At 39.9% G+C, this 17847-nt stretch overlaps 1 protein-coding gene across 1 annotated transcript in view; it reads left to right on the top strand.

Moving 5' to 3' along the window:
- The window catches only part of GRM8 (glutamate metabotropic receptor 8), a 911938-nt gene that overhangs the window by 576617 nt on the left and 317474 nt on the right, over positions 1–17847 (top strand). The window contains exon 6 of the mRNA XM_075557710.1: positions 1015–1215. Within this exon, the coding sequence (XP_075413825.1) occupies positions 1015–1215 (201 nt within the window). The remainder of the gene's footprint in view (positions 1–1014; positions 1216–17847) is intronic.

Genomic DNA, 17847 nt, shown 5'->3' with positions numbered 1-17847 from the left:
CATCTATTTGTCTCAACGGGACTTTAGCCTTTACAAACTGTATATGTGTGTGTTTCCAGAAGGGGAATTTTGAAATATAGATGATTTCTACTTTATTTTCTACTCTATTTTATTTCCTCTTTGAATCCTTTGTGTCTGGTACAAGATTAACCAGATTCACCGATACTGAGTCAATTGACTCACAGTGACCCAATACAACAGGGTTTCCAAGACTAACTCTTTTCAGGAACAGAAAGCCAAGTCTTTCCCTAGAGGATGAACTGGTACATTTGAACTGCTAACCTTGTGGTTAGTCTAACTCATAATCACTCCACCATCGAGGCCCCTCCCCCTACCCCTTGTACAAAGTGAATGATAAATACTAAGCCACTGTCAATTCCCATCCCCAGATACGCCCTACACAGATACACTTACTCAGATGGACATTAAATCTATGAGAGCTACATTAAAAAAAAAGAAAATTAAAATAGCAACTAGAGTTCAAGAGAAAAATAGATGAGATGATCTTCCTAAGATAAAGAAGCTTTCTTAAGGAAACATTTTCATATATTTAGACAAAGGATTCAAACGGGGGACATTCAAAGCAAGAGCAGTATGAATGAAAAGGTTTAGAGAAACAGAATCAAGAAGCAGATGGAGATGATGCAGATGAAAGGAATGATACTTTATGTATTTGACTCACAAGATCAGGCCATTACTGAAATGTAATGTAATTACTAGAACATACGACATAATAGGGCTCCATAAAGTGGAAATGAACACAGTGAAACATTGCTGCTCTTATTTACTTTGTATCTGTTGACTGCTGATGAAATCACTTTTTGTTCCTGGCGAATGAAAAATCCCACGTCCAGTTTAAAAGCCTGACTCAGGGAGTCTTGGTTCAGAGTAATTGAAAAGTAAAGTCAAATTGTTTGGTCTCATTAAATGTGCCTCCAGTGATGGAAATCTCAGCCTCGATGCCATCTTTTATTGAGCTCTCATGGAGAAGATTGATGCCTTTCTGCTTTGCAGGACTGGAGCGCATTGCCCGGGATTCAGCTTACGAACAGGAAGGGAAGGTGCAGTTTGTAATCGATGCGGTATATTCCATGGCTTACGCGCTGCACAATCTGCACAAGGATCTCTGTCCCGGGTACGTTGGCCTGTGTCCACGGATGAGCAGCATCGACGGGAAAGAGCTGCTTGGGTATATTCGGGCCGTCAATTTTAATGGTAAGTTACAACTCGATTTTTTTTCCTTTGCATCTCAATGGTTTAGAAATGACAACAGTCTGTATCCGACTAGACAAATAGCAGCTACTCAGGCAGAGTGGAAAGCACAAAATTAGAAGTCATTCCCCTGTTTAATCAGAAGTGAATATTTTCTACCTGCTTTTATCTCAAGCATATATTTGTGTGTGTGTGTGTGTGTGTGTGTGTGTGTAGGCTACCCTTCATCTACTCCTAAAAGAAGTGCAAGTTATAAATAAGCCCCCATCATTCAAAATAGTCAGCTAGTCAACTTGGGCATTTGAGAAATAACTCAGAAGTCTCAGATGGAACCGACAAAGGATTAGGTTTCTTTGGAGATGCTTTGTTCATGGGGTTACCTGAGAATGGCTTGGGCACTCTGTTTGGAGACAAATTTCAGCTCTGTTGTTGATGCTGCTGTTTTCCTTCACATGCCAGAAAAGTTTGATTTCTAGCTTTTAGTTGACTTGAGCAGTGGATGATTTGACTTTGGCGTATCTCAATGTACCTTCCAAGAATGTTGTGTTAAAATCTCCTGTCTCCCCTCTCATTGTGTTCCTCCCTACGACTTGGCCAACTTGAACCTTGGAGGTGTACCTTTCAAGATAGCACTACACGTGATATAGTGCAGGGGGTGTTTGTCTACTGGAGAGTCAGTCGTGTGGTCTCTGTGGCTGTCATGAGAAACTGAAAGAGAATACACTGGATTAATCGACTTCAATTGAGAATAGCTCTAGACTGCCTGTCTCAAGTGATGGAATTATTGAGCAATGCGATTCTTTCCCGAAAGTTGTAATGGTTGCTACCTCTGACTTTGGCCATTATTTTCAAATAAAATGATAGAATGCTCTGAGCTGTCTCATTCTTTGAAGTTGGCGGTAATCCACGTAAAGGACGTGCCTCAGAGGCACACAGAGCACTGGACTGTCCATCATAGTACACGCCAGTGACCTCAGCTGCCAGCCTCTCTAAAAAAAAAATCACAAGGTCATCTTTGATTTATAATTCAAGTGGAAACTTCTTTTGCTCTGCTCAGGCAACACGACACAAAATTTGGTTTGCGTCAACACAGAATATCCTCCTTTTCAGCAGGGTGTGTGTGTTTGTGTGTGTGTGTGTGTGTGTGTGTGTGTGTGTATCATTACATATGATCCCTTTTTGTTAGTCTCTAAACACTAAAGGGAGTTGGGAAATAGTTTTCATGTAATTATCAAATTGAGCAAAAGAGGAGCGGCGCAATACGAGGTTATTTACTTTAACGTGAGGTTGGGGAACACTTCATTTATTCAATATTGTTAGGGGCTGGGAGGATGAATACAAAAGAGTACATGTTGTCAATAAATGTAGGTCACATCTGGAAGACAGCAAAAATCCTCTAGAGCAACCCTGAGTGACATCTTTTTAGGTGAATGACTGCTGTCTCTCTTTTTCTCAGACCTTGATCAAACCCTACCCCTCCCTTGATGGTGCCCCTTATGTTACCACACTGGAATATGATGACTCTATTAAAGGCTAATTAAAGAATCTGTTAATTTCCCTCTTCAAAGCTTTTTATTTTTGGTGATCAGAATGAATGTTCATAGAGCAAATTGGTTTCCCACTCAACAATCCATGTATATTTTGGAAACAGCATCCTTCCCACTTCCTCCCTGTCCTCCCTGCGTTTTCCATTTCTGTTCTTTCTCCCCTGCCTTCTGAGCTTCGCTCCTGGTCAGAGGTTACTGTTTGGTCACTTGTATTTGAGTATTCTAAGGAGTGCATACCTCTTCCATGTTTATTGTCCATCTCATAGCCCCGTCTATGGTTTGACTGGGGGTTGAGTCCTGGAGGTGGATTACATTCCTAGCTTGAATATTGATTAAAAGGCCCTTGGTGGGTCCACCGGTCTCTCTTAAACCAGTAATCCTGGTTCCTTTGCGGTTTGGAAATTTGTTCCACAGCTTTCTACCATTCTATCTCAGACCCTTTCAGCGTGGTCAGCAGTGTCACTGGGTACCATTGAGTTCCTCTAGTCTCAGGGTCATAAATGCTGAGATTTGCACAGTCTATTTGTCCTTGGGACTAGTTTCCATATTTCCTTCATTTTCTTCACTCTTTGCACCTTAGATATCCATTTACAAGCTTTTAAGACCCCATTCACAACGCTCTAAAGTAGGGTGTAGAACATTCTTTGTGGACCATATTACCCCAGTGGATCTTGATGTCTCCCGAAACTGTGACACGAAGCTACAAGGCCCAGTGTTTGGTCGTGGCTAAGAAGGTAACATAACTTAGCCCCATGATTGCTCTATTGTATGTATGGATATGTGAGTATTTACAGCACACGGAAATATGTATGTATACCATCATCCATACCCATACATGGATGTCAGTGCAAGAACGTTTTAACTTCCAATGACTAGTAAGAATATTTACCACTGGAATTCAACGGTTTCAGAGTTGTTTGCCTCCTTTTCATAGTTGTTTTTTTCTTTCTTTTTTCCTCCATCCCTTTCAACATTACTGGATTGCTATGGTCGTTGCAGTTTGTCTTTAGGGAGGATTATTTCCCAAATTTGCTTTTTTAAAGTTATTATGGCCAGAGAATCAAATATAAAAGTTTATTAATCCAGTCAGCTTATATTTGTTCAACATTTTCTTTAGCATTGGATGGGTGTAAAGAACATATTAATGTGAAAACTGAAACCAAACTCATTGCCATCATGTCAGTGCTGACTCATAGTGACGCCCTGTGGGTTTCTGAGATGATAACTGTTTACTGGAGTAGAAAGCTCCTTCAGAGCTGCTGGTAGTTTTGAACTGCCAAACATGCAGATCAATGGTAGTAAGGTTGTTTTTTTTTTATGTGAAAATAGAAAAAAAAGAGACATAGAACTTAGAGTTTCTTGGGGGCATGTAGATATTAAATAAGTAAGCATACAGAGATATAATAATCTGCCATAAATATTGAAGCTGGATTATGGGCTCATAATAGGAGAAACTTCCCTTCTGCAGAATAAAGACAGGTACAACAGAAGAGGATAGGGGGTCTGAAATAAGGATAGGGCAGCCGGCAAAGCTAGATAAACCTTGTGAGATCTTTCAGGTCTTCTAGATTTATTCTTCATCTTGAAAGCAAGCAGAACTTGCTAAAGCACAAAGGAACTATCTACTACAAGAGTTAGTGTGTTCCGTTCCAGATGAGCAGGAGGTAAAGTAAGTGAATTTTAGTGTCTGAACTGAAAAGAGATTCTCTTTGAGTTCCTTGGAAATTTATGATCCTAGAACTTGAACCTTGGCTGTGTTCCAAGTCCTAAAGCCAGAGTCCTAGAGACTTGGGGATAAGCCAATGATCTTGGACTAGAGCAGTGGTTCTCAACCTTCCTCATTCCCCGACCCTTTCATACAGTCCCGCATGTGGTGGTGACCCCCCAACCATAAAATTATTTTCATTGCTACTTCATCACTGTCATTTTGCTACTGTTCTGAATTGGGCGACCCCTGTGAAAGGGTCATTCGACCCCCAAAGGAGTTGCGATCCACAGACTGAGAACCGCTGGATTATATCATTCTTTGCTCATTAGTCATTTTCATCAAGTTTTAAACATGTCATTGGTTTGTCTGTTCTTGCTGTGGCCAACTGTGTCAGAGACAATTCTGACCCCTGGTCACCCCGTGCCTGTGAACAGAACTAGTCCATAGGCCTTGCAATGCCGTGACCTTTGGGAAGCAAATCACCAGGCCTCTCTTTGAGGCTAATGTGAATGGCTTCAGACCACCAACCAATATCCACTAGTAGTGGAGTGCTTAGCCATTTGTGTTACTTGGTAATATTTAAGATAGTCCTCACGTTTTTAAATCTCCTTATTTGCTTATCAATTCATGCCCCCTGAATTATTAATAGTTCTCTTGATCAGGATAAAAACACCATGAGGATATCCGAAGAACCCATCAAAGCTATTGAAAGAGGAGGAAAGCAATGCCATCAGGATGAAGGGCAACATTGCCTCTGTTTTAGTTAGCTGTACTGCTATCACAGACGTACAACCACACGCGCCACACATACCAGAAATGTATTCTCTCTGCGTATCCAGAGCTAGATGTCTGAGTTCACAATACTGGATCTAGCAGCAGGCTTCCTTCTATTGGAAGGTCCTTCTCTACGGTAGACATCGATAGGCCTGGCGTTCTTTGGAGCTCGCCATCTGTCTTGGAATCAATTTTTTCCTTGGGCCAGGAGATTGGGAGGTCCTCAACCCAGGAATGAGCATGTACACCTAGCTCTTTTTGAAAGGTGATGATCATCCCACCCTTTCCACCCCACCCCTGCTTATTTTTCTCTCCTCTCCTCTCTTACAAGGTAAAAGGGGGTTCAGCTCACACCCCAAGGGAATGCCCCTTGCATTGAATCAGGGGTGTGAGCTGAGTAGAAGTTTTACATCACACCAGGGCTCCTTTTTTGAGGGAACACAATTCAATCTACGACATTCCACCTTTGACCTCATCTTCCCAATCAATGTCTTTGCCAAATGTGGAACACATTCACCCCGTCATATGATCCAGAAGTCTTGATACTGGACTCCAAATTCTTGTCTTACCAAAAGAAAAATTTACATTACTTTCTGATCTTGAGCTTTACTGACCTCGTCATCCTGTAAGCCAGTAGCCTATTGTCTTACCTGTTGATCTTGGATTCATCAGACTCCACAGCTAGGGAGCCAGTAATTGGTTATGTAATCTGGTTATCTTGGGTTTAGCAGCCAAGCTATGTGTTCCAGTAGAGGCTTCCAACGTGAAGTCTGGCCTCCAGACTTGGGACTGACTAGCTGCTATAACCGTGTGACTCATTTCCTTAAGATGGAACTCTCTTTATATACACATAGAGAAGCTTCACTTATTTTGCCTCTCCACAGAGCTCAACTAAAGACACATTTCTAGCAGTTAGAGCATAAAGGGACATTCAATAGGTTACATAATTTTTATTATATGATAGAAGAAAGCCTACTGGAGATACTCAAAGGTAATTTTCATCCAAAGCATAGATTGGGTTATGAAATAATCAATATCATTTGTGAATACAGTGTTCCCTTAAATCAATATATAACAACAAAGGCCACCACTTTCCCTAAATATGAGAAAGTAAAGAAGGGTCAACTGGGACAGGGAAGCTCGATTAACGGAAACAGAAAGACTAAGAATGGAAATATTCAGAATGCTTACACATTGTAAAGAAATATAACAAATGTCACCACAAGTTTTGTATAAAACTTGTAAATGGGAACTTCTTAAAAACAAAATAAATATGGATAGGTGAAATTATTTAGAAGTTTCCATTTAGATATTGGATAGTTGTTGCCCCAAACACTAATTTTGGGTAGATAAATTGATGAACTTGTTCATTGTGACATCAGTTAGATACTAGGACAAATTTCAAGAGCTTTCTATGCTAGAGCAATTGCATACTGAGAAAACACCCCCGCCCAGTTCTGATCAAGTCCTTACGTCTGATATGAGTTATTTTGTTTGATGCTAGTCTATAAATCCCTCTTCAGATTCATACAACACATGAAATGACGCCAAATGTAGGAAGATCACAGGCCAGTGGGTGAAAAGTCTTGTGGCTCCAGTGGTGGAGGGTCCAGCATCTCAGTGCTGATGCGGGTCTCCATGTGACTCCTCCAGCTCTGAGGGTGGCTCCTTAACAGGAACTGAAGTGTAGAGAGGGTTCCCTGAGGGCTCAGCAGTCTCAGGGCAGCAGCTCTCCAAGTGACTCAACAACAGGGAAGTGAAGTAGAGTGTGGCCAGCTTCCAGGGAGAAAGAGAGGACGCTCCTTGAATCTTCATGAGAAGGCCAGGCCCACATGGAGGCATCATCAATCTGTGACCTGATTGACAGGCTAGACCCCACCCCTTTACTCTTAATACCCTCCAGTTGACACTAGATTATGTAAGTACCACAGACTTCTTCCAAAAAAAAATTAGGCACTGAAAACCCTGTGGAACACAAGGGAAGGGACTTGAAGGCAACTAGCTTTAGGTTGAGATACTAAAACCATTTCACTGGTGTCATGGAACATGCTTAATCTAGTCAGTAGCAATGGGGAACAAATCATCAAGGATGTTTGGATGCTACCCAGAGTCTGGGTACAAAATTAAACAGAACAACATCTAAAGCCCAATCTTGCTGAAATAATAACCTAGTGTATGGTGTGCTTTACTAAGCAAAGATGTAAAGATAATTAGATTAAATGGGCCCATATCTTCCAGTTTATTATTTGACAGTGTAGATGGCACATTGGAATTTAGAAGGATGAACAATTAATATTTCAGGCCAGAGTTATTTTATGTCCACAACTAGTGAAATATGAAATATTTCGTCAAACTACTAAGTGATGAAGTACTATTTGGCAGCAAATACATACACAACAATGATAGTTTGATTGAGTTTAATCACTCAAATTTGTTTTTTACATCTCTGGGAAAATGTATCTGAACCATGTCTGCATGAGTATTTGACGCTCATTCCGACTTAGGCATATCAGGAATTACTCATGTGTTCCTTGTAGGTTTTTTTCCCCATGCCTCCTCTTTGCTTGAAGAGCTGGAGGGAAACACAGACCTGTCTTTTAGGATTACTTTGATTGTTACGATTATCACTAGATGAACAAAACCGTTTTTTGATCAATGCTTTAAATCTAAAGATCTATTAAAGGAAAGCACATAGAAGAAGTAGTTCAATTATTTTTAGGAACCAAAGCAGCTATGTCATTCTCTCACTCCACATTAGTCTGTTGTGGACTATACAACCGTCCACAACATTAATTATTAATTATGTTAATACTAATTATGTAGGTTAATATTAATACTGTACTCCCTATCAACCACGCTTCAGCCAGTGGCATGCGTTGCTATGATGCTGGTAAGTGTGTCACCCGTATTTTAAAGGCCAGCAGTGTCTTCCTGGTGCACTGTTTCAGGGGAGCTTCCAGACTAAGACGGATTGGGAAGAAAGACGTAGAAATGGAGTTTTGAGAAGACTGGCCAGTGAAAGCTGTGTGAGTAGGAGTGGAAGACAGTGCTAGAAGGCACTGAAATAAAACTCGGGAAAAGCTGCTGCCTGAAACTGGAGTCGGCCGCACTGCTGGGGAGAGAGTCAGGCTCGTGAAACCTTCGCTTTCTCCTGGGTGGGACACAGAATGAGAAGCTGCTGCTGCAGACACCCTTGGCAATCACAATGTGCAATGTCTGCGCACTGTACTTAGGAAAAAGGGAAGCTGTCAGATGCTTGAACAGCGGAATGCTTGAAGAGCAATATTCTGACAGAATGCTTGAAGAGCGATATTCTGACTGTAATGGACTGCTATTGGTTCTCTGGAACCTGACAGTAATATGACCTCTTATGCTGGGAGTGGTATGGCAAAGAGAAATTGTGTCACATTCATTGGTTCAGGGCTGTTAGTGATAGGATAATATCCATATGCCTATGAGGAAGACCCATTAGTATGACTATTATTCAGAGTTATATACCAAAAACTAATGAAAAAGATGGAGACATTGAAAAATTGGCCAACCTTTGCAGTGTGAAATTGACCAAGCATGCAACCAAGATGCATGGTGATTGGTGGTTAGTGTCTAGTGCCTAGAACTCTCTGCTACCAGGGATCTTAAAAAAATTAACTAATTAATGAATTAATTTCTATTGAAGGCTCTTACAGCACAATCCATATATATATCCTTTGTGTCATGTATGTCTTTACATATGTTGCCATCATATTTTTCAAATCATTTTCTTTCTACTTGAGCCCTTGGTATCAGCTCCTCATTTTTCCCCTCCCTCCCACACCTACTACCAGAGCTCTTAATTCCTGGTGACTGATATGCATAATAAATGATATGCAAAAATAATATTGATGGACTACAGACACAAAAGCAAGTAAAAGAATAGTAGCTGAGACAAATTACGTTGGTTATTGACATGATGACAGATTTCCTGAAAGAATTTTGCAATACCAAGGGCCTGTTAATTATAAATACCATTTTCCAGTAGCATAAATTGTGACTATATACTTGGTTCTCACCAGAGTCAATTCATAGGAATCAAACTGGCTACATCTGTGATAACAGACAACAATGAAACTTCAGATCATCAGTCAGCACAAGGCTGGCAGGATGACAGGAAAAGGCCATCAATGACATGAAAGGTTAAGTTGAAACTGGGGAAATGAAAATAGATCTACAAGAGCCAAAGTATGATTTTGAGTATATTCCTTCTGAATTTAGAGGCCATATTAAAAAGAGAAGATAGAACACTACTGATCTATGTCCAGACAACTCATGTGATGATATCAAGGAAATTATACATGTACAAAGCAAAAGATCATTAAAAACATAGTTAAAAATAAAAGGCCAAAATGGATGTAAGAAGAGACATGGAAATTTTCTTTCAGATGAAGAACGGCAAAAACTAAAAGGGGGAAAATGATGTAAAAGATCGAGGCAGATGATTTCAGTGGGTGTGGTGGGGGACAAGGAGACAAAGTAAATATAATAAAATATGCAAAGACATGGAGTAAGAAAACCAAAAGGGATAAACGTACTTGGCATTTTTCAAGCTGAAAGGACTGAAGTAAAAATTAGACATCTAGTCGAAATATATTAAGGATTCTTTGGGCAAAAATTGTTACAGTCTTAGAAGTTCTGCCCTGTCATATAAGGTCACCAGGAGCCGTCACTGACTCAGGGCCAGTGAGTTTTTATGGACAAAATAACAAATAATGCAGGAAACATCATAAGACAAATGAAGGAAGGCACAGACTCACTGTAACAGAAGAATTGATTGGTGTTCAACCACTTCAGTAGGTAGCGCATGTTCAGTAGGTAGCACATGTTCAGTAGGTAGTAGCATATGTTCAGTAGGTCACACATGGTCAGCAGGTAGCACATGTTCAGTAGGTAGCACATGTTCAGTAGGTAGCGCATGTTCAGTAGGTAGCGCATGTTCAGCAGGTAGCCCATGTTCAGTAGGTAGCACATGTTCAGCAGGTAGCACATGTTCAGCAGGTAGCCTATGTTCAGTCGGTAGCACATGTTCAGCAGGTAGCACATGTTCAGCAGGTAGCACATGTTCAGTAGGCAGGACATGTTCAGTAGGTAGCACATGCTCAGTAGGTAGCACATGTTCAGCAGGTAGCACATGCTCAGTAGGTAGCACATGCTCAGTAGGTAGCACATGTTCAGCAGGTAGCACATGTTCAAGAACTATCTGAGAATGAAATCCAAACTGCACTGAAGGCATTGGTGATAAGGCCTCCAGGAGATGATGGAATCCCGTTGAGATATTTCCATAAATTGATACTAGATGTGGTCACGTGTCTATGCCAAGAAATTTGGAAGACAGTTACTGGGGCAACTGTCTGGACTAGATCCATATTTGGTCCAATTCCAAAGCAATGTGATCCAACAGAATATAGAAGTTATTGAGTAATATGAATTCCTTGAGAATAGCAGAAAGATGTTTTCCTGTGTTTTAATGATCATAAAAAAGACATTAAACTGTGTGGACCATAATAATTTTTGAATAAAATTATGACTAATGGGAATTGCTGAACCCCTGTGTTTATGCGGAACCTGTACATAGACCAAGACAGCCATTGGAACAGACCAAGGGACTCCTGCGTGGTTTCAAACCTGGAGAGGTCAGTATTTAAGTGGTATCCTTTCACCATATTCATTCAATGTGTATGCTAATGAAATAATCCAAGAATCTGGACTATGGGATAAAGGAGACTGCAGCCTCAGCATTGGATGAAGGGTCTTTAACAACCCGTGCTAGACATTAGCCTTCTTTATTTAAAAGACACAGCCTTCTTTGTTTAAAGGACGGAGAGTTGAAGCACTTACTGATCATATCACCGACTACAGCCTTCATCATGGATTATGCCTCAAGTTATAAAAATACTCACAACTGGACCCACACACAACATCATGATAGAGGAGAAAAGGCTATTGAAGTTGTCAGATTTTTCGTTTTGCATGGATCCAGTGCCAGCAAAGCAGCAGTGAAGACATCACACGGCATTTGCATTTGGTGCATCTGCTGCAACACACCTCATTACCTTGCTAAAAAGCAAAGGTATCCCTTTAAGGAACAAGGTGACCTGACTCAAGCCACGGTATTTTCAGGCACTATAAATGGACACCCGTGAACGCTGCTCCATGAATCAGGAACACCACAGAAAAACTGCCACCTCTGAGTTAAGGTTTGAACAAAGAATACAGGATGTACTGATACTGAAGACCACCAGAAGAATGAGCAAACCTCCTCTGGAAGTCAGCGTTCTCCTTAGAAATACACATGGTGAGACTGTGCCTGATGTATGTGGACACATTGTTAGGAGGGGCCAAGCCCTCCAGAAGACTGTCATGCTTGGTAGAGGGCCAGAGGAAAAGAAAGAGACCCACCACAGATGAATGGACACAGTACCCGCAACAATGAGCTTATACACAGCCAGGGTCTTGAGGATGGTACAGGACGGGGTAGTGGTGCATTCTGCTCTATATATGCTCACTGTGAGTTGGGACCGACTCAACAGCTCTTAACAATAACACCAGCACCTTGTATAGAGTCAAAGATTTTATCTAGCTGTGAGGCCCTTATTTATCATAAAGAAAAAGCGTGCAGGATTCAGGTGATGTCTCTCCTCACTCATTTTCTCTGTAGTTGTGCTATGTCAAGGGCAGGGCGACCAGAGTAGCACATTAATCTGGATTACTGGAGTGTAGGCGACATAAGCCAACTGAAACTTACTAAAGATTAAAGGATTTATGAGAGGATTTCAGGAAGCCCCACAGCCACAATGAAAAGGGTCTACGAATGTAACTGGTTCTAAGAACTAAAAACCCATTAGACACCAAGACGTAATTTCTGTCTGTTTTGCTTGGCTGTTTTTATATTTATTTTCTCCGCTTCCAGGTTCCTGGGTTAAATGACAGGAGGCATCTTACCTCTCTAGAAGTTAGCTATCTATATTTTCAGGACACATATTCAGACATATATATATATATGTTCCAATTTTAGCTATTGGAAGCTTGAATTTTGTAATTCAAATATAAGATGGATTTTTTTATCTGCTCCAAACGATCACTGTCCAAGAACAACTCATGGAAACTTGATTGTCATGGGTCATGCCCTGAGGCATGGGCATGTAGGGAGTGTTCTAGAAGTGATTTCTGGTGAGCGTGTGGTTTAAAGCATGTGACTTGTTATTGTAGGTGCCATTGAGTGAGCTCTGACTCCTGCTGACTCTATATACAACAAAACAAAACAAAACACTTCCTGGGCCTGCACCATCTGCACACCTCGTATTATGTTTGAGCTCATGGTTGCAGCCACTGTGTCAGTCCATCTTGGTAAGGGTTGCTGACTTGACTTGTCAAGAGTCTTTCTCCAGGGACTGGTTTCTTCTCATACCATGTTCAAAGTCCGCGAGACAAAGTCTCATCATCCTTGCTTCTAAGGAGCGTTCTGGTTGTACTTCTTCCAAGAAGTCTATGGAATAGCCAGTGTCCTTCACCAGTACCGTAATTCAAATGCATCCGTTTTTGACGTGTCTTCCTTGCTCACTGACTAGCCAATAGATGAGTGGAGAACGTCATGAGCTGATCAGCATATGGAATCTTGGGAGAAGAGTGATATTTGTATTTTTGAAAATACCTATTTATTTTGGTAAGGAGTTTTTTGTCATGGGGTTTTTGTTAGGTTACAGGAGACTCAAAATAAGAATCATGAAGAATCTGAGGTAATCTGAGAGATGAGTCAGTCTTGATTTTTTTTTTAAAGTATTCCATTTTATTGTAGTTGAATTCCTTGAGGCCAAGGAAGAACTTTTCTAAAGTCTTTGGTGGTTTAACCAGCTCAAAATTCAAAAATTGTGTGGAAAATATGGAATCTTTCTAGGATAAGAGATTGGTGGGGACATGGAATTTATCATTGTCTTTTCCATTGAAACCTCATATGTTGGATTGGGGTGGACTTAGCTCGATATTTACAAATACACAATTTTAAGACCCTTGAATAATATAGTTTGATCTTAAAATAAATTTGTTTGTATATAATACCTTTAAGCTATGTAAAGAAATATGTATGGTTTAATATTAGGAAATCCCTCTAATCATACTAATAGGTCAAATAAGACAATGATAAACAGCTCAAAAAATTCTCTAAGGGCATTTGATTAAAATATCACCCTTATTTCAGTTGAAAGCATAAAACAGAGGCTAGAAGTAGAGTAAACGCTTAACTTGATAAAGCACATCTCTCTCCACCACAACCAGTTATATATTTATACTTATTCCCATTAAAGAGATGAATTAGACCTATTACCACTATTATGAATATTCTATAAAATTTTAAAATGACTATAAGGATAAAGCAATAAGACAGATTACTATTAAAAAGAAAAAAGCAGTAGTGTGATTAGTTTGTTATTTGATCACAAGTGAATAAATTGAAAAAATATTTGAGATACTTAAATTAAAAAATATATATTAAGCACTTTTCTATCAGTACTCAATCAGACCTTGACTAATATATGTGAAATAGAACTATTTCTTTTGTAAAAGTATTTTAAATACCTTGAAATAAAGTAAGCCAAAATATATGGAAGTGCTATATGAAGACAAATTTATTGAAAGATATGGAATGTACTTGAGTAAACGAAGAGATGTTTCTTATTTATGGATAACCCACCACCTTTAATTTGATTCCAATTTGTAGCAACTCAGTAATGTGGATGTGAACTTCCCCATATGGTTTTCAGGGCTGCAAATCTCCAGGAAAGCAGATTGCATCCTCTTTCTGTCATGGAGAGGCTGATGAGTTTGAACTGCTAATCTTTTCATTAGTAGCAGCATACTTCCCCATGCCACTGGGGCACATGAATGGAAAAGCAAATTAAGGCAAAGATGCTAATCCTTTCTAAATAAATTTGTATTAAGGCTTAATGTAATCCCAATCAAAATTACCAAAGGATTGTTTTCAGGAATTTATAATAATATTTTAAAGAATGTTAGCTGTGAGAATATATGAGTAAAACAAGGAACATGATTTTGTGGAAAAAAGGGTTCCTAACAGACATTTATCATGTAAGCATCATGATAACCCAGGATAACCCATTATGGGGTTAGTATTAGAACAGTCATACTGTAAATGGTACCAAGCAGAAATATCCAAAAAGTACAATGATAATCAAAGCAATCAATGCACCTATATTTTGTTGTTGTTGGATGCTATCAAATGTTGTCAGCTGTCTTCAAGTTAAGTCTGACTCATAGCGACCCTGTTCCTAACAGAGTGACCTGGCTTCCCTCATAACTGTGGTCATTGTGACACTATTGCTGCAGCCTCTGTGTCAATCAGTTTCCATGCGGGTCTCTCGTTTCCATTGCCCTTCTACTTCCCAAGCCCGATGTACTTTTCCAGAGACTCTTCTTTCCTGATATCAGACTCAGAGAACATGCTGAAAGGTTTTGTCATCCTTGCTTCTAAGGAGCATTCTGGTTATATTTCCAAGACACATTTGTTCTTTTGGTCGTCCCTGGTGCTTCCAGTATTCTGCAGTATTCTGTGCTTTCAGTATCTGTAGCACCATCATTCAAGTGTATTGATTCTTCTTCAGTCATGCTTATTCAGTATCCCACTTTCATAAACACGAGGAGATGGAAGTATCACGGCTTATGTCAGGGCCACCTTAGTCCTCAGAGTGACATTTTCACTCTTCAACACTTTAATGAGGTCTCTTGCATCAGATTTATCCTATGCAATGAGTCACCTGATTGATTGCTTGCTTCCATAAGGATTGCTTATGGATCCAAGCAAGATGAAAGCCTTTTCTTCCTTTATCGTGATCTTGTCTATTGGTCCTGTAATGAGGATTTTTGTTTTCAAGGAACTGCAGCCCCTACTGAAGGCTTCGAACCCCCCTCTTTCAGCACCTTGATTGCATGTTCGATCAATTTCAGGCTGAAGAGTTTGGTAGAATTCCGGAATTTCTTCATCACTAGCTTTCATGGTTGGTGCATAACTTTGAGGAACAGTTTCAGGAACAGTATTTTCCTTGTATGTGTATGGGAATTATCCTATCACTGCTAGAGTTCTATTTCAAGATAGATCTTGAAATGCTCTTTTTGACAATGAATATATGCCATTCCTCTTGAATTTGTCATTTCCAGCACAGTTAACCATACGATTGTCTGATTCAAAATAATCAATGCCAATTGATTCCAGCTAATTTCTAACATATTGATCTTTATGTGGCCCATTTCATTTATGGCAACTTCCAATTTTCTTAGATTTATACTTCCTACATGCCAAGTTCTAATTTTTAAACTTAATTTATTTTTATTCATTTTATTGGGAGCTTTTACAAATCTTGTCACAAACTATCCATCCATCCATCCATCCATCCATCCATCTATGCATCCATGCATTGTGTCAAGCACATGTGTACATTTGTTGCCCTCATTATTGTCAAGACATTTGCTTTTTTACTTGAGCCGTTGGTATCAGCTCCTTCTTTTCCCCATCCTCCCCAACTACCCCCTCCCTCATGAATCCTTGATAATTTATAAATTATTATTACTTTGTCATATCTTACACTGTCCGACGTATCCCTTCATCCACTTTTCTGTTGACCGTCCCCCCAGGGCAGAGGTTATATGTAGATTCTTGTAATCAGGTCTCCCTTTCAAACCCACCTTCCCTTCACCCTCCAGGTATGGTCACTCTCACCACTAGACCTGAAGGGATCATCTGTCCTGGATTCCCTGTGTTTCCAGTTCCTATCTGTACCAGTGTATATGCTCTGATCTAGCCTGATTTGTAAGGTAGAATTGGGATCATGATGGGTGGGGGGTGGGGGAAGAAGCATTTAAGAAGTAGAGGAAGGTTGTAAGTTTCAATGTTGGTACAATGCCCCCTGACTGGCTCATCTCCTCCCTGTCCCTTCTGTAAGGGGATGCCCAGTTGCCTACAGATGGGTTTTGGGTCCCCATCTGCACTCCCCCTCCTTCACAATGATATGTTTTTTTTGTTCTTTGATGCCTGATACCTGGTCCCTTTGACACCTTGTGATCACACAGGCAGGTGTGTTTCTCCCATGTTGGCTTTGTTGCTTCTGATCTAGATGGCCGCTTATTTACCTTCAGACCTTTAAGACCCCTGATGCTATATCTTTTGATAGCCGGGCACCATCAGCTTTCTTCACCACATTTGTTTAGGCACCCATTTGTCTTCAGCAGTTGTATCAGGGAGGTCAGCACACAATGATATGATTTTTCTTCTTTGATGCCTGATATCTGAAACCATCGACACCACCTTGCTTCTGAGCTAGATGGCCGCTTGTTTACCTTCAAGTCTTCAAGTTCCAATTTTTAATAGCTGGTTATAGCTGTTTTTGCTTATTCTGACTTGTGCCCTTCAGCGAATGAAGGTCCTAAAATCTTTGCTTCATCCATGTCATTATGGTCAACTTCTCGTTGAGTAGGCAGCTCTTCTTCAAATAGTTTCCTGTGACTTCTGATTTGAAGGGCTTCTCTCCTAGCACTGACACTGCTGGGCTGCTATTTATGAGGTTGTCAGATCTGACAATGTTCCCCTGCTATTCATAAGGTTTCAGTGGCTAAATCCTCAGAAGTGGATAGCCAATTCCTTCTTTGCAGTCTGGTCTTAGTCTGAAAGCTTAGCTGAAACTTGGTCACCTTGGATGATCCTGCTGTCGGTTGAAATACCTCTGACATAGCTGGCAGCATCACAGGGACATGCAAGCCACCCCAGGGGGACAGGCTAACAGAAAAGTGGTTGTACATGTGCATATGGATCTTATCTTTATGAATTTATGACCAAGCGGGCTTTAGAACTCTGCAGAAAGAACATTTTATCAGTTAATTAGCAGTACACATTAAAAAGAATGAAACCATTGTTCCACATGCAGTATTCTCAATCTAGAATTTATTTAGACTTACGATAAAAATGAAATAAAAGAAAATAATGTAGGAGAAGCTGTACTTGATTTTAATGGGAAAGCTTAAAGCCAATCAAATAAATTGCACATGGAATATATCTATGTCAGATTTGGTCAAAAACAAAATTTTTATTGAATGTTAAAATATGAACAAAACCTTCCTCAAATATGAACATAACTTTATAACACAACAGGGTTGAAGATATGTTTGGATGATTGTTTCAAAGGCTTAATGGGCCACACTTATAAGTGTTAAAAATCATTTGGAAAATGTGAAACCTCACGAATAATCAAAGAGAGTCCACTTCATTGATATTGAGAAACTCTCTACATATATCAAAATTGGGAAGATCTTAAAATAATAATAGTACTTATTAAAAGCTAATCACAATTATGGTCATTCTAAGTATGCTTGGAAGAGTGGTTATTGGTGTGATCATCTAATAATGAATTTTGTCAGAACTTGAATCTTCTTTCTAGGCACGTCTTTATGAGGTCACTTGTTGACATAATTGTAGTTACAGGAATTTGGCAAAGAAAGAAGACTCAAAGTCACATTAGTTCTGCTTTGAATGAAAACCTACAATAGTACGTTTCCTAATGATGTAACTAAGGC

The sequence above is a fragment of the Tenrec ecaudatus genome, chromosome 9 (assembly GCF_050624435.1).
Source record: "Tenrec ecaudatus isolate mTenEca1 chromosome 9, mTenEca1.hap1, whole genome shotgun sequence".
Classification (NCBI taxonomy): Eukaryota; Metazoa; Chordata; class Mammalia; order Afrosoricida; family Tenrecidae; genus Tenrec; species Tenrec ecaudatus.
The sequence above is the reverse complement of the archived record's forward strand: the minus strand, read 5'-3'. Positions and strand labels throughout refer to the sequence as shown.